General features: G+C 41.3%; 1 protein-coding gene across 3 annotated transcripts in view; it reads left to right on the top strand.

Moving 5' to 3' along the window:
* Nucleotides 1-23,637, top strand: part of xrcc4 (X-ray repair complementing defective repair in Chinese hamster cells 4) — a 419,861-nt gene extending 396,224 nt beyond the window's left edge. For 2 of the 3 annotated variants that reach the window (XM_063068528.1, XM_063068532.1), the window contains one exon: nt 22,003-22,184. In XM_063068528.1, the coding sequence (XP_062924598.1) occupies nt 22,003-22,117 (115 nt within the window). In that variant the 3' untranslated portion in view covers nt 22,118-22,184. Of the gene's footprint in view, nt 1-22,002; nt 22,185-23,526 lie in introns of those variants that run through there. The other variant, XM_063068529.1, reaches the window with a different exon arrangement.
* The last annotated feature ends 288 nt before the right edge of the window (nt 23,638-23,925 follow it).

Raw genomic sequence — 23,925 nt, 5'->3', positions numbered from 1 at the left:
TTCTATTTGCTGTTGCATGCCCTGTGGCTATCAAAGTATCAGAATCCGGTTTATTATCACCGGCATGTGTCGTGAAATTTGTTAACCTAGCGCGGCAGCAGTTCGATGATATACATGATATATATATATGATATGTATGATAATATACAAAGGGGAAAAAAACAGAGATAGAGAGAAAGGCCTTATAAAGATTAGTTTTACTTGACGCAAGTACAGAATCGGGCTGTTGAACAAAAGAGAATAACTACACTCACTTATCCCACAACCAGTGATCTGATTTTAAGGAATCTTTTTCTTGTTATTTCATGTTCTTGTTATTTATTTATATTTGCATTTGCAGTTTGTTGTCTTCTGGCTGATCTTTCATTGATTCTGTTATAGTTACTGTTCTATAGATTTGCTGAGTATCCCCACAGAAAAATGAATCTTAGGGTTATAGGTGGTGACATATACAGTGCCTATAAAAAGTATTCCCCCTCCAAAAAAAAGTTTTCATGTTTTATTGTTTTACAATATTGCGTTACAGTGGATTTAATTTGGCTTTTTTGACACTGATCAACAGAAAAGACCTTTTCGTATCAAAGTGAAAACAGATCTCTACAAAGTGATCTAAATTAATTACAAATATAAAACACAAAATGATTGATTGCATAAGTATTCATCCCCCTTAATATGACATACCAAATCATCACTGGTGCAGCCATTTGGTTTTAGAAGTGACATAATTAGTTAAATGGAGATCACCTGTGTGCAGTCAAGGTGATTCAAACTGATTGTAGTGAGAATACACCTGTATCTGGAAGATCTAAATGCTGGTGAGTCAGTAACCTGGCAAAAATTACTCCATGAAGACAATAGAATACTCCAAGCAACTCCCTGAAATGATTATTGAAAAGCACAAATCAGGAGATGGATTCAAGAAAATTTCCAAGTCACTGAATATCCCTGGGAGTAGAGTTAAGTCAATCATCAAGAAATGGAACGAATATGGCACAGCTGTAAATCTGCCTAGAGCAGGCTGTCCTCAAAAACTAAGTGACCGTGCAAGAAGGGGACTAGTGAGGGAGGCCACCAGGAGACTTGGAGAACTCTGGAGGAATTACAAGCTTCAGTGGTTGATATAGGTGAGACTGCGCACACAACAACTTTCGACTGGATGCTTCACTAGTCGCAGCTTTCTGGGAGAGTGGCAAAGAGAAAGCCACTGTTGAAAAAAAAACTCACTGAAATCTTGGATAGAGTTTGCCAGAAGGCATGTGGGAGTCTCTGAAGTCAGCTGGAAGAAGGTTCTATGGTGTTATGAAACCAACATCTGAACTTTTTGGCCATCAGACTAAACACTATGTTTGGCGTAAGCCAAGCTCTGCACATCATCAAAAACACACCATCCCTATCGTGAAGCATGGTGATGGCTGCATCATGCTGTGGGGATGCTACACTACAGCAAGCCCTGGAAGGCTTGTGAAGGTAGAGGGTAAAAATAAATGTAGCAAAATACAGGGAAATTCTGAGGGAAAACATGATGCAGTCTGCAAGAGAACTGCGACTTGGGAGAAGATTTGTTTTTCAACACTACAATGACACCAAGCATAAAGCCAAAGCTACACAAGAATAGCTTAAAAACAGCCAAGTTAATGTCCTGGAGTGGCCAAGTCAAAGTCCAAACCTCAATCCAATTGAGAACTTGTGGCTGGACTTGAAAAGGGCTGTTCACTCACAATCCCCATACAATCTGACAGATCTTGAGCAGTTTTGTAAATATGAATAGAGGAAAATTGCAGTGTCCAGATGTGCAAAGCTGATAGAGATCTGTCCATATAGACTCAAGGTTGTAATTGCTGCCAAAGGTGCATCTACTAAATACTGACTTGAAGGGTGTGAATACTTATGCAATCAATTATTTTGTGTTTTATATTTGTAATGAATTTAGATCACTTTGTTGAGATCTGTTTTCACTTTGACACAAAAGAGTTTTTTTCTGTTGATCAGTGTCAAATAAAGCCAAATTATATCCACTGTGATTCTGTGTTGTAAGACAATAAAACATGAAAACTTCTTGGGGGGGGGGAGGTGAATACTTTTTATAGGCACTGTATGTCCTCTTATAAAATTTACTTTGAACTTTGAACTTTAGAATTAGAATAAGAATCAGAATCAGGTTTACTCCCACAGATATTTGTCTTGAAATTTGTTGTTTTGCAGCAATGTAATGCATAAAAATGCTATAATTTACAATATATAGGGTGTGCTGATGACAGCCCGCAAGTGTCACCACACTTCCTCCGCCAACATAGCAAACCCGCAACTTACTAGCCCTAATCAGTACGTCTTTGGAATGGAAGAAAACTGGAGTACACAGAAGAAACCCATGTGGTGTTGGGGGAAAGCACACAAACTTCTTACAGACAGCAGTGGAATTGAACCCCGATTGGTGATCGCTGATGCGCTCATGGCATTACACTAACCGTTATGCTACCGTGCAGCCCTTATTAAAAATGAAAATTATACTCCTTCATGGTATTCAAAGACAAAAAAATGGAGGGTCTGCTATGCTGTGCAGAAGGAAATTGAACTTTCTTTGTGACCACCTGAAAAAGTGAAATTTAAAGGATAGTTTTGTCCATGTGGAGAAGGTGAGTTAAATTGTTTTTGAACCTTAGGTAATGACTTCTCTGAGAGAATCAAAATCTAAAGATACAGACCTCATAGTGGATTATTTAAGGTTGACTATACCTCTTCCCAGTGACTAAATATTTTAATTCGAATTCACATTCCTGTTCTGACATGTCAGTCCATGGCCATCTCTTATGCCAAGATGAGGCCACCCTCAGGCTTGGGCAGTCTCCAACCTGATGGCCTGAATATCTATTTTTCCTTCCAGTAAAAAAATTTCCCACCCCTTCCCTTCATCTACTATTCCCCAAACTAGCCTGTATTCTTCTCACCTGTACCCTCCTCCTACCCGGTGCCCAGGCCTGAGGGAGGAAGGAGGAGAAGATAGCGGCATGGCCTCTCTGGTGAAATGATATCGTATTTGTTAAATAGGGGCTGTGCACAATTCTGATTTGATGGAGACAGACTGAGGAGCATCTGGAGAAACTTCTGAAATGCCCACTTCCCTGCCGCTGCAGCTGTGCGATCGAGAATCTCCGGAGGGTAGGCCCCAAATCCTCGGCTTTGCCTGTTGCTGGCGGCCAGGGCTGGGGTGGAAGCGCTCGGCAGAGATGGTGCTCGGTGCTTGGTGTCAGAGGGCTGGTCGGAGGCTCGAAGTTTTCAGACGACTCAGAGTCGGACTGTGGTTGGGTGCTTTCAGGATGCTGCACTGGCAAGTTTGCGGCGCTGGAAGGCTCATGGCAGGAAGAGTTTTCTTCCTTCTCCCGTCTGCGTGAGATCATGGGACTTTCGAGAGACTTTGAACTTTTTTTACCGTGCCCATGGCTTGTTCTTCATCAAGTTACGGTATTGCTTGCACTGTTGTAACTATATGTTATAATTATGTGGTTTTTGTCAGTTTTTCAGTCTTGGTCTGTCTTGTGTTTCTGTAATATCACACCGGAGGAACATCGTATCATTTCTTAATGCATGCATTACTAAATGACAATAAAAGAGGACTGCGTGTCCTCATAATCTAATCTAATCTAATCTAATCCTTCCCTTTCTCTTATGCTCCACTCTCCTCTCCTATCAGATTCCTTCCTCTCCAGCACTTTACCTTTTCCACCCACTTGGCTTCACCTATCACCTACCTATCTTCCTTCCCCTCCCTCTATCTTTTTATTCTGGCATCGTTCCCCTTCCTTTCCAGTCCTGAAGGAAGTCTCAACCTGAAACATCGACTGTTCGTTTCCGTAGATGCTGCCTGGCCTGCTGAGTTCCTTCAGCATTTTGGGTTCCCAGCATCTGCGGAATTTCTCTTGTTTATTACCTAAGATTAGCTTTATTTGTCACATGTGTATCGAAACATACAATGAAATATGTCGTTTATATCAAATCAAATCAGTGAAGAATGTGCTGAGGGCAGCCCACAAGTGTTGCCAGGCTTCCAGCCCCAACATAGCATGCCCACAACTTACTAATCCATACACCTTTGGAATCTGTGAGGAAACCGGAGCACCCAGAGGAGACGCACACGGTCATGGGGAGAACATACAAACTCCTTACAGAAATTGAGCCCTGATCGGTGATCGCTGGTGCTTTAATAGCATTATGCTAACCTCTCCACTATTGTGCTGTCCCCAGCAGATACAATTCCAATCAAAAGCCAAAATGCAAAGGGGAACCCCAACTTTGCAAGTTTCGTTGCATAGCTAAATGCCTGGTGATACACTACATGTATCAATGACTACTCATATGCCGTTCCCACCAAAGTCTTAAGTGGACCCAGATTTAAGGACTCGATCGAAAGCCAAGTTAGCAATGGAGAGTGCACATCAGGTCAAACATGCAGGCCTGTTTCATGTGGAGCATCACTTCAAAAACATCCCAAGCCATCTTTATACAAATACAATATGTTACAAGATGTGATATTTGCTATCAAATATAAAATGATTTGAACATATTTGCTGATATGATTTATTAAAAGTCATTGTAGAAATCAGTAAAGGTTTGACTGACAGCAGTTAATAGCATATTTCATAAAGAGGCACAAAAGAAATAATATAGCATTTAAATATAAACCTGTTGACTGTTGGGATTCTAAGCCTGCAAATGAGCAGAACAATTGAAAGTTGTTCCTTTAAAAATTCACAACCTCAAAAGAGCTTTTGTGCTTGTGAAGTTTTCATTTGTAATGTTCCGGTTTCCATATAGTTTGGGTTGGATTGCAACAGATGGAATTAAAAAAGAGTGCCCAGTCTAATAGCTGAGACTGATGGGTAATTAGCTTCTCAATGATTCATCTGTGTAACACCCTGGGTAACTTTACAAAGGAGCATCTGGTTCACATGTGTACAATAGTTTGCTTGCAATGATTGACATCTGCAGTTTGCTCATAAAGAACTGTTGTTGCAGATGTATGGCTCTGCCCCCTTCCTTTGTGTTCTTATGCAGTTGTTTTTTTTTCCAGCTAGCTGCAATTCACATCAATGGTTTAAATTGGGAATAAATGTACATTTAAGCATGATCTTAACAAACCTTCACTCTCTTAATTAATGTGACATCTGAAAATAGTGAAATATATGTGCGTGTGTGTGGCCTAAACATTGCGAAACCAAATTATGTTTATATCATATCAAGCCTGTGCTATAATAGCAAAACTATCCGATTTGAAATAAATAAAACTGGGTTTTGTACTTTTCAATTATTTCATAGAATATCTAGAGGGAGCACAGTTTATTGATATTCTGTAAATTAGATGTAGAGAGCCAAAAAACATTCGCATTGAGGACAGTTGTTTCATCAAGCGATTCCTTTAGGAAATCATAGAGTGATATTTTATAGACAAGACCATTTATCCCTTCCCGTCTGTGCCAGCTCTTTAAGAGTCCTTTCGTGTTCTTCTTTCTTTCTTTTCTCCAATAATTGTGGCATTTGTTTACTGACTTACTTACTACCCATTATGCTGCAGGCATTTAGGGCGACAATGAAGGTTCTCCATTTCTCTCTGTCCTCAGATGATGTAGAAGGATCCTTCATTGACATTTCTGTAACAATTTTGTTTTGACAGTCAGGGTTGTTAGTCCTGAGCTGAACCCCCAAACCATGAGGACCAGTGGACCACTTTTAGTCTAGCCTCTACCCTTTGACTTGTTTGGCATGGGTAACCCTACCAAGAGCCAAAGCCTAAAGCCTTGACTCCAGCCAACATAGCTCTTTGAGTCATTGAGGCAGGCAAGCTCCGAACCGTGACAAGATTGTGGTCCTCATGGAGGAGTGTATTTGTTTCCCTTATTAAAAGTAAGACCAAAGAGCTGATTGTGGACTTCAGAAAGGGTATGATGAGGGAACACACACCAGTTCTCACAGAGGGATCACAAGTGGAAAGAGTGAGCAATTTCAAGTTCCCGGTTGTTAATATCTCTGAGGACCTAACCTGGTCCCAAAAGATCGATGCAGCTATAAAGAAGGCAAGACAGCGGCTATACTTCATTTCGGAATTTGAGAATATTTGGTGTGTCATGTAAAACACTCACAGATTTCTACAGACGTACTGTGCAGGCATTCTAACTGGCTGCATCTGCAGAGAAATGTAAAATTAATCATCTCCATCATGGGCACTATCCTCTGTAATATTCAAGACATCTTCAAGGAGCGGTGCCTCAGAAAGGCAGCATCCATCATTAAGGACCCCCACCACCCAAGACATGCCTTCTTCTCATTGTTACCATCAGGAAGGAGGTACAGAAGCCTGAAGGAACATACTTAATGATTCAGAAACAGCTTCTTCCCTTCTGCCATCCAACTTCTAAATGGATATTGAACGAATGAACCATACCACGTGACTTTTTAAAATTTATATTTTTGCATTTCTTATTTTATTTTTACATATATATATGTATATACCCACACACACTTATGTATACTTATTGTAATTCACAACTTTTTTTCTATATTATCATGCATTGCATTATACTGCAGCCGCAAAGTTAACCAATTTCATGACATATGCCAGTGATATTGAACCTTATTCTGATTCTGATTCCTATTGAACCTTTGAAGCAAAGGTTGAGACCCTCCATTGGTTGGGGCCAACTATGGATATTGCGTCCCAGCTGTCTACGTAACATGCCAGCCAGGGCAGTACGATATGGAGAGCGAGCTGTTGCCCGTGTAGCAGGCTCTCCCTCTCAATGCATCTGATGTGTCCAAAGGAACAGCAGAGACCCATATAGTTTGGCACCAGCAGCATCGCAGGAGTTGCCGGGCAGCGTTGAACTCAACATTGGACTGTCTTAGGGACTCCTGCTCCGGATTTTTCCTTGGGGTTTACTCCAGAAGCCTTCCCCATGTGTGGGTATAGTTGCAAGGCAATGGAGATATGAAATCAAAGTCTCCTTCTCCTCGTTGAGCTGCCAAATACAGCTGATAAGCCCCATTTTCCCAAAACGACTGGTTTAAAGGCACCAATAACCTGCCTTTTCCCCTTCTGCTGTCAATAGAAACTGTTCCACCGGGCTTAGTAGCTAAGCCACAGGTGAAGGCCAGGAGCTGGACTTGGTTGCCAGAGGCTAGTTGAGATGTATGCCATTGGAAGTATTTTATAGGGAGTTGCAGCTTATCCCCACTATTATCCTCGCTATAACAACCTTATGGCAAAGTACTCTAAATAAATAAATAAAATTGCTTCAAGATTTATTTGCTACTGAAATAGAAGGAATTTGGGATGGAAGATCCCGAGTTCGAATCCAGCCGGCTCCCCTGCACACTTTCTATCCGTGCTGGGTTACGAGCTGGTGATCCCTTTGGAAGCTCACCCAGCAGAAGGCATTGGCAAACCACTGCTGTAACTTGCCTTGTACGCGGTTCCCCACTACGTCAGAGAGGCGTGGAGGGAAATTATCTGCTAACCGGAGAAACTCCAGATGCGACGTACCTTTCCTTTATATTGACATTGGAGAGGGTTCAGAGAAGATCCAGAAGAATGATTCCAGGAATGAAAGGGTTACCGTGTGAGGAACGTCTGGCAGCTCTTGGGCTGTATTCCCTGGAGTTCAGGAGAATGGGGGGTGGGGGATCTCATAGAAACATTCCGAATGTTAAAAGGCCTGAACAGATTAGATATGGCAAAGTTATTTCCGATGGTAGGGGATTCTAGGACAAAAGGGCATGACTTCAGGATTGAAAAACATCCATTTAGAACTGAGATGCGGAGAAATTACTTTAGTCAGAGGGTGGTAAAAATATGAAATTTGTTGCCACGAGTGGCTGTGGAGGCCAAGTCATTGGGTATATTTAAGGCCGAAATAGATAGGTTCTTGATTAGCCAGGGCATCAAAGGGTATGGGGTGAAGGCAGGGGAGTGGGGATGACTGGAAGAATTAGATCAGCCCATGATGGAATGGCAGCGTAGACTCGACGGGCCGAATGGCCTACTTCTGTTCCTTTATCTTATGGTCTTTTGGAGTTAAGAGATGCCTAAGCCACCCAGATAGTTTATTGGTCTGCACAACCTCCCTGAGCCCAACACAAAAGGTCAGGTCCTGTTGGGTTTGGTTTAGATATCCAGCCCATATACTGGTTAATAGTTCTTATATCTCTGGAAAACTATTTACTCCTCTATAAAAAATGTTCATGGTTTTCAATATTCCTCTTAACCATCTCTTCCCCATAGAATAAAGCCCCAGCTTCACCAATTTCTTTACATCTGTTTATAAAACAAAGGTTCTCATTTGATTTTTTAAACACCCCTTCAGTTTACCCATTGTCTCTCTCTCTCACACACACACACACACACACACACACACACACACACACACGCTGCCATCTTACTCCTTTTTATCCCCCACACTTTCTCATATTGCCTCCTTCCCCTTTATTTTCCAGTCCCGATGAAGGATTATGGCCTGAAAAGTCTAACTGTTTATTCCTCTCCACAGATGCAGCCTGACTAGCTGAGTTCCTTCAGCATTTTGTGTGTGTTACTCTGGGTTTCCAGCATCTGGAGAATCTCTTGTGTTTATCCATTCATGTGTAGTTGACCATATAGATTAGGAAGTTAAAGATTCATTTATTGCTGTCCTGAATTCAATAATCATAGCTGTACAGCAATGATGGAGCTATATATATATATATATATAGCTTCAGCAGCCTAAGGTAAGGATAGGGGATAAAGACATAGACTATTTTCTGAATGGAGAACTAATGCAAAAAGACTTGGAAGTCCGAATGCAGAATTTCCTAAAGGTTAACTTGCAGGTTGAGTCAGTAGTAAGGAAGGCATTCATTTCGAGAGGACTAGAATATAAGAGCAAGGAAATAATGCTGAGGCTTTATAAGGCATGTGTCAGACCACATTGGAGCATTGTGAGCAGTTTTGGCCCCTTATCTAAGAAAGGGCATGCTGACATTAGAGAAGGTTCAGAGGAGGTTCACGAGAATGATCCCAGGAATGAAAAGATTCGTGTATGACGAGCCTTTGGCGGCTCCAAGCCTGTACTCCCTGAAGTTTAGAAGAATGAGGGGGGACCTCATTGAAACTACTGAATATTAAAAGGCCCAGACAGAATGGTGTGGGAAGGATGTTTCCAATAGTAGGAGAGTCTAGAACCAGAGGGCAGCCGCAGAATAGAAGGGCGTCCCTTCAGAATGGAGGTGACGACGAACTGCTTTAACCAGAGGATGGTGAATTTGTGGAATTCATTGTTGCAGATGGCTGTGGAAGTCGAGTCATTGGGTATATTTAAAGCAGTTGATTGGTTCTTGATTAGAAAAGGTGTTAAACTTTACAGGGAGAAGGCAGGAGAATGGGGTTGAGAGGGAAAATAAATGGCAAAACAGACTCGATGGGTGAAATGGCCTAATTCTGCTCCTATGTCATAGAAATAACATTAAAAACACATCTGTAGACCAACTCTCACACCCTACTGGCCAAAGTGTTTGATCTTTGTTTATGTGCATTACATCTAGCTTGACATGAATGTCTACATTAGTCAGATAATCCACTAATACACAGAGTGAAGATTCATAGACAGATAATGACTGAAAAAAATACTGGAGGGGAAATGATCGCCGTGGAATCAGATTCAAGCAACAAGCTAGTTCCTCCAGGAGGTGAAAAGCAACTTCGCATAGCCCTCTATGTGCTTTGCCAAAATCGATTCAGCAAATGATGGTTAACTTTCTACTTGTACGCACAAGGTCCAAAGGTAGGAGGAGGAATTTTACACACAAAAGAAACACTGTGCAAAGCTCCACAAATTTTTTTTGAGAGATTCCTACATTTATATTGAACATACGAGGATCAGCCTCAATAGCTATTGTGTTCTCTACATTAGCACAAATTTCTAACTGCCCTACCTATTGTTTATTTTAAGGAGATTGGAGGAAAGTATAAGGGGGATGTCAGAGGTAAGTATTTTACACAGAGAGTGGTGGGTGCGTGGAATGCATTGCCAGCAGTGGTGGTAGAGATATAGTATGGACATTTCAGAGACTCTTAGGTAGGCTCGTGGAAGATAGAAAATGGAAGGCTATGTGGGAGAGAAGCTCTCAGGTTAGATGGATCTTGGAAAAATTCAGCACAACATTGTTGGCCAAAGGGCCTGTGCTGTGCTGTACTGTTCCTTGTTCTATATGCCACTTACCTTTATAAACACTTCCTATATATGTGTAACTGGGTGACCGTTGAATCTTATTCAGTATCGCTAAAAGTGTACTTAGGCATCCATCCAGGTAATGCTAGAATAGTTGTCTGTGCCTTTAAGTGGAGACGGTGATGTTATTACGCACACGCGGGATAGTGGGGAGACCATTTTGTTTTCTGCTGAAGGAGCTGGTGGGACGTTGGAGTCGAGCTCCTCCCAGGGATATTGGGCATGGTGAGGAGAGATTTTCATGAGTGAAAGCATCGACGCTGGATAGCGTGGCTTGTACAAAGTTCCTCACCAGCTAAAATTGCCACTACCGTATTAGTTCTGTATTAGTTTTGTGCGGTTTGCTTTTTGTATTTTTATACTGCATACGCAATCTGCCGCTACACAAGGGTGTGGATCGGAAGTTAAACTGAGATTGTAACGGCAAAAACTGGTTGTAAATTCGTTCATTTTGTTTTGCGACCCTCTTCTGACACTTAAGCATCTAAAACAGATAAAGGAATTAAAACCTAGAAAAAAGTATTTGTTGTCCTGAGTGTGTACTTTTCCCCAGGCTACAAAATATGTCTGCTGATCTTCTTGTAATTCTTTCAGAAGGACAGTTTGATCTCCTTAACTGCAGTTTTGCTGATCTACATCACCTGTTCTCTGGTCATTTGTACTGAACATCTCTACTTTCTGACCATGTCCAGATCTCAGTGGGACCCTTGTCCCTCCTGTCAGAAATCACTGGTCCCACAGCAGACAACCCCATTCAATCGCTAACACCATCCTCTGGAAACCCCTTCCCAAACTCATCTACCTTTCCCTCACCCTTTTTAGATTAGCTGGCTCATACATGAACCCCCAAATAATGTTCTTTGTTTGCAAACCTGCCTTTGTCAAAACCTTTTCTTTCCCTTCTAATCAGCTTTCTTTGGTTGTCTACCTTTTCCTTCAGTCACAACTCTGCAAAGCACTCTGCGATATTTTGGAATCTAAGGTGCTATAGAAATTATTGTTTCAGGGATATGGATAACACTGGTATGAATTTATTGCTGTTCCTGGTTCCCCTGGAGAACAGTAACATATTGTAGAATAGGATTCATGGAAAGAGTTGGGTTCACTCTTTCTTTTTAATTTGGTAAGTTGTTTATGAAAGTGTATCTAACTTTCAAGAATCTACAGTTCATGTTCTCAGTATTATTTATTTACTTATTAATTTTTTTTTGTATTTGCATGGTTTGTCTTCTTTTGTACATTGGTTGTTTGTCAGAGTTTACTTGTGTCTAGTTTTTCATTGATTTTTAAACCTTTTTAGATGGTTGCTGGTTTAAGATGGCACTACCAAAGATGTGCAACAGCTTACTGGTAAATCATAAGCCAAAAGATTCCATTAGAAACATGACTTATAACATCTTTTCTGAAGAAAATAGTGGTGAACTATCGCTGCGGACAGTGAGGAGGCAGGTAGAAGTGAGGCTGTTTCAGGGGTTGAGCTGTACTTAGGCATTGCGAGGCAAAACATAGTCGATCCCCTGGGGTTGCAGACATAGTTGGTATCGCTGTTGGAGCTGAAGTGAGCGATTTGGAGAGGAGTTATGTGGAAGAGTTGCGATGCCTGTCCACCTAAGCCAGGTGGAAGATTGGACCACCCTAAGTGGCAAGCTGATTTGGTGAGATCGAGAATGGCTTCGGGCTGGGTAGCCTGAGGGTGTCGCCGCACCAGGATCCAGGTCCTAGAACATGACACTACTCAGTGCTTGGACAATTTAACCATCAACCTAGATAGACTGGAAGCCCGAGTGTTGGGACCAGAGGCAAGGGTCAAGCTGATCTTGTTCGCTCTCCTGTGAATGTTCATTCTTTTCTCTGTGACGCCACGGCTGTGAACTGATCCAGCTGCTGGACATTCTGCCACGCTGGTGTGATGAACTGGGAACAGAGACTTGTGCCTACTCCAGCTGGTCTGGGAGCGATGTTCCCTCTAATTTATAATGACCACTGTGTGCAAAAATCTTGTGCTGTGCAATTTTTTTGCCCAGTGACGACAACATGTGAGCACTGAATTTTATATTCATTTTAACAGCTAGGAAAACATTGTCAATAAGAATTTTGATCTCCTCTGGGTTTGATCATTTTCACTCTTGTTCATCTGCCCTCTCACAAAACATACTGTATGTAGCAGGCCTGAAGCAGGTAATGAATGATTTTCTCACTGGAGCTTTTATACACCGTCCATATGTGAGTTGCTTGCTTTAAAAAGCCAAGTTTCCAAATATCACTCCACTTCTTCCCACTTGCTATATTGTACATAAATATTTCTCACAGTTGCATGTTCCTGACCTCATGACCTTTCGGTGTAGCAGTTTCCACTGTTTCATTAAACCATTCCGCTTTAAATGAACTAACAGTTCATTTGCGCTTCACACTCTTTGCTTCTTTGGAATTCAACATAGTGAATCAATAATTTCTTCAATAAAAGCAGTATAAATAAGCCAGTTCTAAAATCTGCAGACAAATCATTGCAAACTCCATGTTGTCAACACCGTCCACATCAGAAACCAGAAAAGGAAATGTTATTGTGCATGATGTTATTAACATGCCAGCGAGGTAGAGGATGACAACCTTTTGTGAGCGGTTTAAATTCCTTTATGCACTAGTAGCAAAAGATGTGTGCATGTGCACACCTTGGAAGGAACATTGTCCAGGAGCAGACCTGGAATTCAGACTGTTTGGGATGCTGTTGGCTTGTTTCTACTATTTGTATGATGTGTGTGTGTGTGTGTGTGTGTGTGTGTGTTTTTCTCTGTCTTTCTCTGCGCAGTTGTGTTTGGTCTTTTTTTTAATTGGGTTATTTGGGTTTCTTGCTTTGTGACTGCCTCTAAGCAGACACATTTCAAGGTGTACAACTTATACATTCTTTGATAATAAATGTGCTTTGACTCTTGAATCTTTGAATCTTTGATTCTATTGTATTTCTACTGGGAATGCCTGCAACAAAATGAATCTCAAAGTAGTATAAGGTAATATATACTTTGATAGTAAATTTGCCTTGAACTTTGAACTTTAAATTCAGCAGTAGTTATGCATAGATTAGAATCAGTGTTATTATCACTAGCTTGTATCATAAAATTTGTTGTCTTGTGGCAGCAATACAATGCTATACACAAAAAATTACTATAAGTTACAATGAGAAACATAAAAAAAACTTGCACTATTCCACTCCTGTCAAACCTAAAACATAGAACAGTACAGCACGCAATGCTATGCTGAACCAATTAAATTAGTAATCAAATGGCCAACCTAACTAATCCATTTGACAATTTCCCTATCCTTCCTTTTTCCTCACATTCATGTACCTATACAAATGTTTGCTTAAAGTCCCTAACGTATCTGCCTCTACCATCACTTCAGGCAGCGCATTCCATCTCCCACCATTCACTATGTAAAATTACCCCCTCTGATTTTAAATGCATGCCCTCTGGTGTGTTGTTTCCACAAATGCAACACACTTCACGATGTGTATCAGTGATAATAAACCTGATTCTAATTCCATCATTGCTTCTGCTGATAGATACTTGAGGAAAAATTCTCCTTCCACCTTGACCTTTTCATATTTCAATGAAAGTGGCATTTTACCAGTCTAATTGAGCAGTGATTGATGCTGTCATTGCTGATTTTCACTCAGGCAAATCCTCACTGATGAGAGTTACTCGAGTTAGGCTTGTGACCAGTGTCAATTATGAATTAATAAAGGCAACTAAAAATTGTACCATTGAGTTCATATATATATATATATATATATATATATATATATATATACATAAAATGTGAGGAATGTGTAGATATAATCAAAAAGACTTTGTTTGTACAAGACCAATAGTCATATAATTTCTTTTAGTCAGAGGCAAAATGCAAAATTAAAGCTAATTTTCAAGGGAACTTTCCTTCACTTATTAGCATTCTCACCTTGTTTTCACCAAATCTCCTTTATTTCTTTTACAATTGCCTTCTTCAAAGTTCAAAGTAAATTTAGTATTAAAGTACTACTGTATATGTCACCATATACCATCTTGAGATTCATTTTTCTTGCAAGCATTTACAAGAAGATAAAAATATACAACAGGTTGTGGTTAATTAAGCCATCAGTTAATCTGGGTAACCACTTATTTGGGACAACTCGTCAAGAACAAAAACTAATTAAGAAAATTGCTGGGATTCTCTTCATTGATTTGGGACATTATGTTGCTTAACTAGGCAGGAGACTGTTGCCAGTTTCTAACTAGCATTACACATGTGCATTTGTGTGGCCGTTAGAGCAAACAATTTTTAAATAGTGTCAGTTGCATGTGTTTGTGTTCAAGAAGCAGTGATTTCTGTCACTGATAGTTGGTGAGGAGTAAACATTTAAGACAATTCAGAACTGCTTTGCTCACTGCGATTTCAAGCTTTCAGGCTTGGAGATGCCAGAAATGGCCGGGAGTGAAAATACAATTATTTCACTACTTCAACAAGTTAGGAACTACGAAGGATCTGAAGATATTAACAATTATCTTGAATGTTATAATTAAATGAAGACTGGAAGGCTGCAGTCACTGAAAGCATTCTATGAAGGCAGTCCATTATCTAAGCAAAGTGTCTGCAGTGATTTTGTTGAGCCAAAGAATGCAGCAGTGTATGCTGAATTCCTCTACCTTTAACTATTTGGAACCAATACATAGTTTTATAGTACTGTAGTAGTATTAATGGTTCTCTAATTTATTTTGAATTTCATTTAAATACATAATTTGATAATCAGTCTTTTTCATACCTTTTTACTATTTCTATGAAACTTCAGCTAATTGGGGCAGCGGCTTAATTAAGCAAAAAATGTACTGGTCCCAATGTGTCCATATTTAGTCATAGTCATAGTCATAGTCATACTTCATTGATCCCGAGGGAAGTTGGTTTTCGTTACAGTTGCACCATAAATAATAAATAGTAATAGAACCATAAATAGTTAAATAGTAATATGTAAATTATGCCAGTAAATTATGAAATAAGTCCAGGACCAGCCTATTGGCTCAGGGTGTCTGACCCTCCAAGGGAGGAGTTGTAAAGTTTGATGGCCACAGGCAGGAATGACTTCCTATGACGCTCTGTGTTGCATCTCGGTGGAATGAGTCTCTGGCTGAATGTACTCCTGTACCCACCCAGTACATTATGTAGTGGATGGGAGACATTGACCAAGATGGCATGCAACTTGGACAGCATCCTCTTTACAGACTCCACCGTGAGGGAGTCCATTTCCATCCCCACAACATCACTGGCCTTACAAATGAGTTTGTTGATTCTGTTGGTGTCTGCTACCCTCAGCCTGCTGCCCCAGCACACAACAGCAAACATGATAGCACTGGCCACCACAGACTCATAGAACATCCTCAGCATCGTCCGGCAGATGTTAAAGGACCTCAGTCTCCTCAGGAAATAGAGACGGCTCTGACCCTTCTTGTAGACAGCCTCAGTGTTCTTTGACCAGTCCAGTTTATTGTCAATTCGTATCCCCAGGTATTTGTAATCCTCCACCATGTCCACACTGACCCCCTGGATGGAAACAGGTGTCACCGGTACATTAGCTCTCCTCAGGTCTACCACCAGCTCCTTAGTCTTTTTCACATTAAGCTGCAGATAATTCTGCTCACACCATGTGACAAAGTTTCCTACCGTAGCCCTGTACTCAGCCTCATCTCCCTTGCTGATGCATCCAACTATGGCAGTCATCTGAAAACTTCTGAAGATGACAAGACTGTGCAGTAGTTGAAGTTTATATATGACAAGAAGCTTGAACTTGAAATACAATAGAATTTATGAAAAACTATTAATAAACAAAGACTGACAAACAACCAATGTGCAAAAGAAGACAAATTGTGCAAATAAAAATGAAGAAATAATACCGAGAACATGAGCTGTGGTGTCCTTGACAGTGAATCTTTAGGCTGCGGAATCAGTTCAGTGTTGAGGTGTGTGAAGCCTGATGGTTGAAGGGTAATAACTGTTTCGGAACCATTTGTTTTATAGATTTATAATCTATATATGGTTATATTGTTCTAAATACTAAACTCAATTTCTTTAACTTGCAGTGTTTTCATTTTGTTTTCACTGTTTGTACTAGAGGCTTACTTTCAGCACTTCATATGTACAATGCTGGTGATCAGTAGTATGGACTGTTGTTAGTTAAGGGGGAATTTCAAACAGGATGTTAATAGCAAGCAGCTTTCTGTATTGCTCCATGACTCCACACTCCAATCTTTTAATGTATTCAGTATTTTGGTGTAGATGCCCATTTCCCAGTCTCAGAAGTAGAACATTGAGAACTCAGAAACCACTTTTTAAAATAGTGTGTATCAGAATCAGGTTTATTATCGCTGACATATGTTTCTGAACTTTGTTACAGTACAGTGCAATACATAAAAATATATTGTAAGTTACAAAAAGGAACGTACTATAGAATAAAAAATAAGTAGTGTGTAGCCCCCCCGGCCACCCTCAGGGTCGCTCGGCTCGCTGTCGTCTAGGGAAACAGCCTCGGCCCCGGCAAACTGGGTAATTCGTTTGTGTGGATGCTGTGTGATGTACCCCACCCCGCCCAAATAACAGTCAATACACCAGATGCAATTAAATGATATACAGTTTATAGATATTACTGGAACTATATAATTAAAAGAGACTAAAATATAAAAGGAAAATAAAAGGCGCCACACTTATCAAAGTTCAATCTCTTCGTGCACAAAAACCGTTGGAGCTCAAGGACCTTCTTCTTCACCCTGCGACCCCCTCGGCCCACCTCGACCGGCCGCCTGGGACCAACAACGGTGGTCGACCAGACGCTCCACACGAGTCCGTCTCCGTCTCCTCACTGAACGTCCCGCTTGGTGTCCAACCCCGTTAGCGGACTCACAGCACCTCGTCCATCCTCTGTCTCGCTCTCCCGCCTTCCGCCCCAAAACCCCGCGCATACAGTATCTTCAAATACACTAAAACCATAACAATTATCCCAATTGGTTAAATTCACTCTCTTATCACACTCTAAAGCAGAAACAAGCTGCTAGCGCAAACTTTCTCAGCGTTTAACACAACAAAGCCACATTCCCTACATTAACATAACAAAGACGCCGTTTTAATTAGCCTCCGCAGTAACATAAAAGTCGAAACCCCCTTACAAGTGCAAAAAGAGAGCAAAGGTAGTGCGGGTTCATGGACTGTTCAGGGATCTAATGGTGGAGGGGAAGTAGCTATTCCTAAAACATTGCATGTGTGTCTTCAGGCTCCTGTACCTCCTCCCTCATGCTAGTATTCAGAAGAGGGCATGTCCTGGCTGGTGAGGCTTTTAATGATAGATGCTGCCTTCTTGAGGCACCACCTTTTGCAGATGTCCTTGATGGTGGGAAGGCTAGTGCCCATGATGGAGCTGGCTGAGCTTACAACTTGCTTCAGCTTTTTCTGATCCTGTGCAGCGGCCCCTCCATACCAGATAGCGATACAACCGGTAAGAATGCTCTCCATTATCTATTGGTGTCATTGTTGACATTAGATTAGATTAGATTAGGTTATGAGGACTCTCAGTCCTCGTTTATTGTCATTTAGAAATGCAGGCGTTAAAAAATGATACAACGTTCCTCCAGAATGATATCACAAGAAAACACAGGACAAACCAAGACTAAAACTGACAAAACCACATGATTATAACATATAGTTACAACAGTGCAAAGCAATACCATAATTTGATAAAGAGCAGACCATGGGCACAGTAAAAAAAAGTCTCGAAGTCCCAATAGACTCATCATCTCATGCAGGCGGCAGAAGGGAGGAACTCTCCCTGCCATGAACCTCCAAGCGCCGCAAACTTGCCGATGCAGCACCCTTGGAAGCACCCGACCACAGCAGACTCTGAGTCCATCCGAAAACTTCGAGCCTCTGACCAGCCCTCCGATACAGCCTCTCCAAGCACCATCCTCTGCCGAGTGCTTCGACCCCGCCCCAGCTGCCTAGCAACAAGCAAAGCCGAGGACTCGTGGCCTTCTCCTCCAGAGATTCTGGACCACACAGTAGCAGCAGCAGCAAAGCAGGCATTTCAGAAGTTTCACCAGATGTTCCTCCATGCTCTCATGTCCAATTCTCCTGAAACTCCTGTGAAATGTAGCCACAGGAGTGCCCTCTTTTATAATCGCCATCAACATATTGGGCTCAGGACTTTGATCTTCAAAGATGTTGACCCCCAAAAAATTAAACTGCTCACCTTTCCATTCTTACTCTCATTAAGGGCTGGTGTATATTCCATTGACTTCCCCTTCCTCAAGTCCACAATCAGTTCCTTGGTCTAACTGACGTTGAGTGTAAGATACAAAGCTCAAATTACATTTATTATCGAAGTATGTATACAGTATACAAACTTGAGACTCGTCTTCTTGCAGGCAGTCACGAAACAAAGAAACAGCATAGAACTGTTTAAAAAAAAACCCACACAACAGGACCTTCAAACATAAGAAAGAAAACAACAAATCATGCAAACAAGAAAAAGTGAACAAATAACACACAGAACATTAAACATCAAACCACAGAATCCCCAAAAGTGAGTCCACAGCCACGAGCCGCCAAGGCGAGTGAAAGCGGTCCAGGAGCCAATGGCTGTGTCCACAGCCTCCGAGTCAGTGCTGTGTCGATGGCTGCTGGCCACATCCGCAGTTGTTGCAGAACCACTCAAACAGCTGATCCGTAAATATTCGACGCCGTCTAACTCCAGAGGACACTGCCTCAGAACTTAGAGGCCTCCTCTGAGAACGAAGATGAGGAGGAATTTCTCTAGCCAGAGAGTGATGAATCTCTGGAATTCGTTGCCACAGACAGCTGTAGAGACCAAGTCATTTGGTATATTTAAGGCAGAGGTTGATAGATTCTTGATTAGTCAGGGCATGAAGGGATACAGGAAGAAGGCAGGAGATTGGGGCTGAGAGGAAAAATGCATCAGCCACAACAAAATGGCAGAGCAGACTCAATGGGCCAAATGGCCTAATTCTCCTCCTAAAGATTTAGGACAATTTAGCACTAAGCTTATGATCTTACATCTTTGTCACTGTGGAAACTTTATTAGATTGAATAATAATAGTTCATTGGTGATGTATACCAGGGTACATTGAAATTTCTTATTCACATTGTACATGGTAATAATAGATATAACAACGAGTGCCAAGCATTAGACTAGTGCAGGGATAACAGTGTAATCTAGAGTAGTGCTAAATCGTCTTTGACCTTTTAAATTTGTCGTATGCAGACGTGCTTAAGGTCTGGCAGAAACCATTTGTTCAGTATGTTGGTTTATCATAGATTATTTAATAATTTCAATTTAATCAGGAAAATTGTTGTAAATATTAATGTTGCTCTTCAGTACTGTTCATATTTCCATAGTAAATATGTGCACTCCTATAACTATTTGTAAAATGTCAAATAGATATTAAACATCCTGACATCCCAAGATCGTGAGGTATAACTGAAAATATACTATTCTATAGGCAATGCGGTCACGTAGCAGTTAGTGTAACACTTTACAGCACCAGTAATCACCAATTGGGATTCAATTTCTGCCACTATCTATAAGGAGTTTGTGCGTTCTTCCTGTGACCACATGGGTTTCGGATGCTCCAGTTTCCTACCACATTTCTGATTGTACAGGTTAGGGTTAAGGAGTTGTGGGCATGCTATGTTGGTACCGGAAGCATGGCAACAATTGTGGGCTGCCCCCAGCACAACCTTGGACTGTGTTGGTCATTAATACAGAACAATGCATTTCACGGTATGTTTCGATGTACACTTGACAAATAAAGCTAATCTTTGCTTGAAAATAAAACCATGACCAAAAGGTACATTTGAATTTGTCTCAATACATTGTCTGCTTGCCTGTTTAGATTCTCAGAGCTGTTTCTAATTTTTCACCAGACGTTATTCGGTGAAATAGTGCAGAGACGTACCAAAGACCAATTTAAGATCTTGTGTTTACCACAACACCTGGGAGATGATAATCATTGAACTGATTATGCTGGATGAAACTGTCAGATTGTTCTGAACATTCTGCCGAGCACCTAGTTCAGCAGCACACATCTAGCCATCTCACCTGGTTTTTACTGTGATATTCACAGCCATATGTGTGTGTCCAAGACCAGAACCTTCTTCTACCAGTGCACCCAAGCTAACCAAGACTCACCTGTTTGCTTGTGGTAATATGCATTGTGTGTGCATGGTACGAAAATTGCACTGTGGCGGATACGAAGGTTCTACAACGGGTTGCCAAAACTGCCCAACACATTACTGTCACCAGCCTACCCACCATCAAAGTCATATATACAGAAAGGGGCAGCACAGTAGCATAGTGGTTATTAGGTTATCACAACGCTTTACAGTACCAGTGACCCAGGTTCAATTCCTGCTGCTGTCTGTAAGGAGTTTGTACATTCTCCCGTGAGCGTGTGGGTTTCTGACAGGTGCTCTGGTTTCCTCCCACAGTCCAAGGGCGTGGTTAATTGGTCATTGTAAATTGTCCCGTGATTAGGCTAGGATTATATTGAGAGATTGCTGGGTGGTGTGGCTCGAGGGGCGTATTCCTCATTGTATCTCAATAAATAAGGCCAGGAATATCATGAAGGATCCCACCCGCCTTGTTCATGGACTGTTTATCCCATCAGGGAGGAGACTACATAGCATCCTCACCAAGACCACCAGACTCAAAAACAGTTACTAAGTAGTTACAGTTATTAAGTAAGACTGATCAAAACTTCCACCCACTTAGCCACCCCTCCACATCCCCCAGCATCACTACTTTATCACTTCATGACAGATTCCTTCCGTGGGTTAAAATTAAATGAATAACTAAGCCAAATGTGGAGTATTGTGTGTAATTCTGGTCACCTACCTGCAGGAAGGATGTCAATGAGATTGAAAGAGTGCTGAGAAAGTTTACAAGGATGTTGCTTGGACTTGAGGACTTGGGTTATAGAGAAAGGTTGAATAGCTTAGTACTTTATTCCCTGAAGCATCTACAATGATAGGAGATTTGGTAGAGATGTACAAAATTATGAGGGGTATAGATAGGGTAAATGCAAGCAGGCTTTTTCCACTGAGGTAGAGCTCATAGGTTAAGGATGAAAGGCGGAATATTTAAGGGGAGCCTAATGGGGAACTTCTTCACTCAAAGGGTGGTGAGAATATGGAATGAGCTGCCAGTGTAAGTGGCAGATACTGGTATGATTCAGCATTTAATAGAAGTTTGGCTAAGTACATGGATAGGAGGGATATGGAGAGCTATGGTCCAGGTGCTGCTCGATGGAAAAGCATTTCAGCAGGGATTGAATGGGCCAAACAGCCTATTTCTGAGCTGTAATGCTCTAAGAAATTCCAACATTTAGTTTCCAAATGATTCTTAAATTTCAACTTTCCTTTAATGGGAGCAAGAGACAGTAAAATGCTGGAGGAACTCAACAGGTCAGGCAGTGTCTGTGGAGGAGAATAAACAGCTGACATTTTGGACCAGGATTCTTCAACAGGACAAGATCTCCAGAATCTCTTGGGACTATGCTTTTAATGGGGACTGTTTTATATTATAATATCGAGAAGTTTCAATGACAAATACTGGACGTCAGTACTTTTTTGACCATGCAGGAGATGCAGTCATTAGTATCCAAAGCAAAAATCATTACAATTGAACTACTGTTGTTTATCATTTATTTTTGTGATTATGTTGCAGGTCATGCCCTGTGAGTCCTGGCTCATCAATCAGCAATAATCAGGATGAAGACAATCAATCATTGTCAACGTTGCCCAACACTGTCGAAGCAGATAATCTTTTTGACAATATCTAAACCCCCTTTCTTTTGTAAATGGATGATGTATGCTGAGAATACCAAATAAACTACATGCATTGCTTATCCTGAAATGCAGACTTTGTGAGAGGTACAGCTGGTTGTGTAGTGGACATCACCCAATATTCACAAAAATAACATGGGAAATTTCAACGACCTACAATATTTTTTCAATATAACATTCATCAAGAACATAGAACCTAGAACCGTACAGCACTGGACAGGCTATTCAGCCTGTAATGCTGTGCTGTTCTTGATGCTGATTTATACTACATGTCCTCCTCCTGTGTCCTGTGTATCAGACCAGATGGGCTGAAGGGTCTTTTTTGTGCTGTAGTTCTCAATTACTTTACGACTACATCAATATAACTCCACTCATTTCATATTCATGTGTCTATCTTCTTAAGCTCTACCAAACTGCCTGCTTCCACAACCACCCCTGGTAACCCGTGGGTGCCACGGTGAGCACGATGCCCTCACAGCTCAAGGCATTCCAGAGTTCAGAGTTCAGTTCTGGCGCCATTCTGAACGGAATCTCCGTACATCCACCGTGTGAAATGTGTGGGTTTAGGGGTAATCGGGTTTGTCAGGGGTTACTGTGATGACGTGGCTCAAATGGCTAGAAGGGCCTATCCTGTGCTGTGTCGCTAAGTAAACAAATAAACCCACTCCAGGCACCTACCGCTCTCTGTTGTAGAGAAATCTTGCCAAATACCATCACCTCTAAACTTCCACCCTCGAATGTTAAAGCATGCTCTCTGGTGTTTGACATTTCTACCCTGAAGAAAGCTTCTGATTGTTTACCCTATCTTTCTCTCTCATAATTGTAAATGCCTCTGTCAGATCTCCTGTCAGTCACAATGGTCTGGGGAGAACAACGCAAGTTTGCCCAATCTTTCATTATATCTCCTACGGTCTAATCCAGGAAGCATCTGTTAAGTAACGCACACAAAATGCTGGAGGAACTCAGCAGGTCAGGCAGCAGGATCTATGGAAATGAATAAACAGTCGACATTTCAGGCTGGACTGGAAAGCAAGGGGGCTGAATCCAGACCAAGAAGGTGGAGGGAGAGGAAGTAGTAGGTGATAAGTGAGATGAGGTGAGGGGAAGGCAGATGGGTAGCATCTGGTAAGTCTCTTCTAAAGACTTAAAGCCTTTTAAAATCTTAATATTTTTGTCAATGATGGATACATAACTCTTAACTAACCGGCAAGTGTAGTTTCTTGTTACTCACATAAACTTTTTTTATTTGTGTGTCTTATGCCTTATGAAGAAAGTTTGAGCGAGCAAGGGCTTTTCACTTCGGAATGACAAAAGACGAGAGGTGACTTGATAAAGTTCAAAGTAAATTTATTCTCAAAGTACATTTAAGTCACCATATATAACTCTGAGATACGTTTTCTTGCAGGCATACGCAGTAAATCCAAGAACCATAATAGAATTGATGACAGACCGCACCCAACAAGATGGACAAACAACCAAAGTGCAAAAGACAACAAATTGTGCAAATACGAAAGAGAAAAACTGATAATAAATAAATAAACAATAAATTTTGACAACACTAGATGAAATGTACTTGAAGTGATTCCATAGGTTTTAGGCAAGTGAAGTTGAGTGAAGTTATCCCCAGTGGTTCAAGAACCTGATGGTTGAGGGGTAATAATTGTTCCTGAACCTGGTAGTGTGAATCCTGAGGCTCTTCATGATGGTAGCAGCAAGAAGAGAGCACGTCCCGGCTGGTGGGGGTCCCTGATGATGGAGGATGCTTTCCTGTGACAGCGCTCCGTGTAGATGTGCTCAGTGATGG

The sequence above is a fragment of the Mobula hypostoma genome, chromosome 16, assembly GCF_963921235.1.
Source record: "Mobula hypostoma chromosome 16, sMobHyp1.1, whole genome shotgun sequence".
In the NCBI taxonomy this organism is placed as follows: domain Eukaryota; kingdom Metazoa; phylum Chordata; class Chondrichthyes; order Myliobatiformes; family Myliobatidae; genus Mobula; species Mobula hypostoma.
The sequence above is the reverse complement of the archived record's forward strand: the minus strand, read 5'-3'. Positions and strand labels throughout refer to the sequence as shown.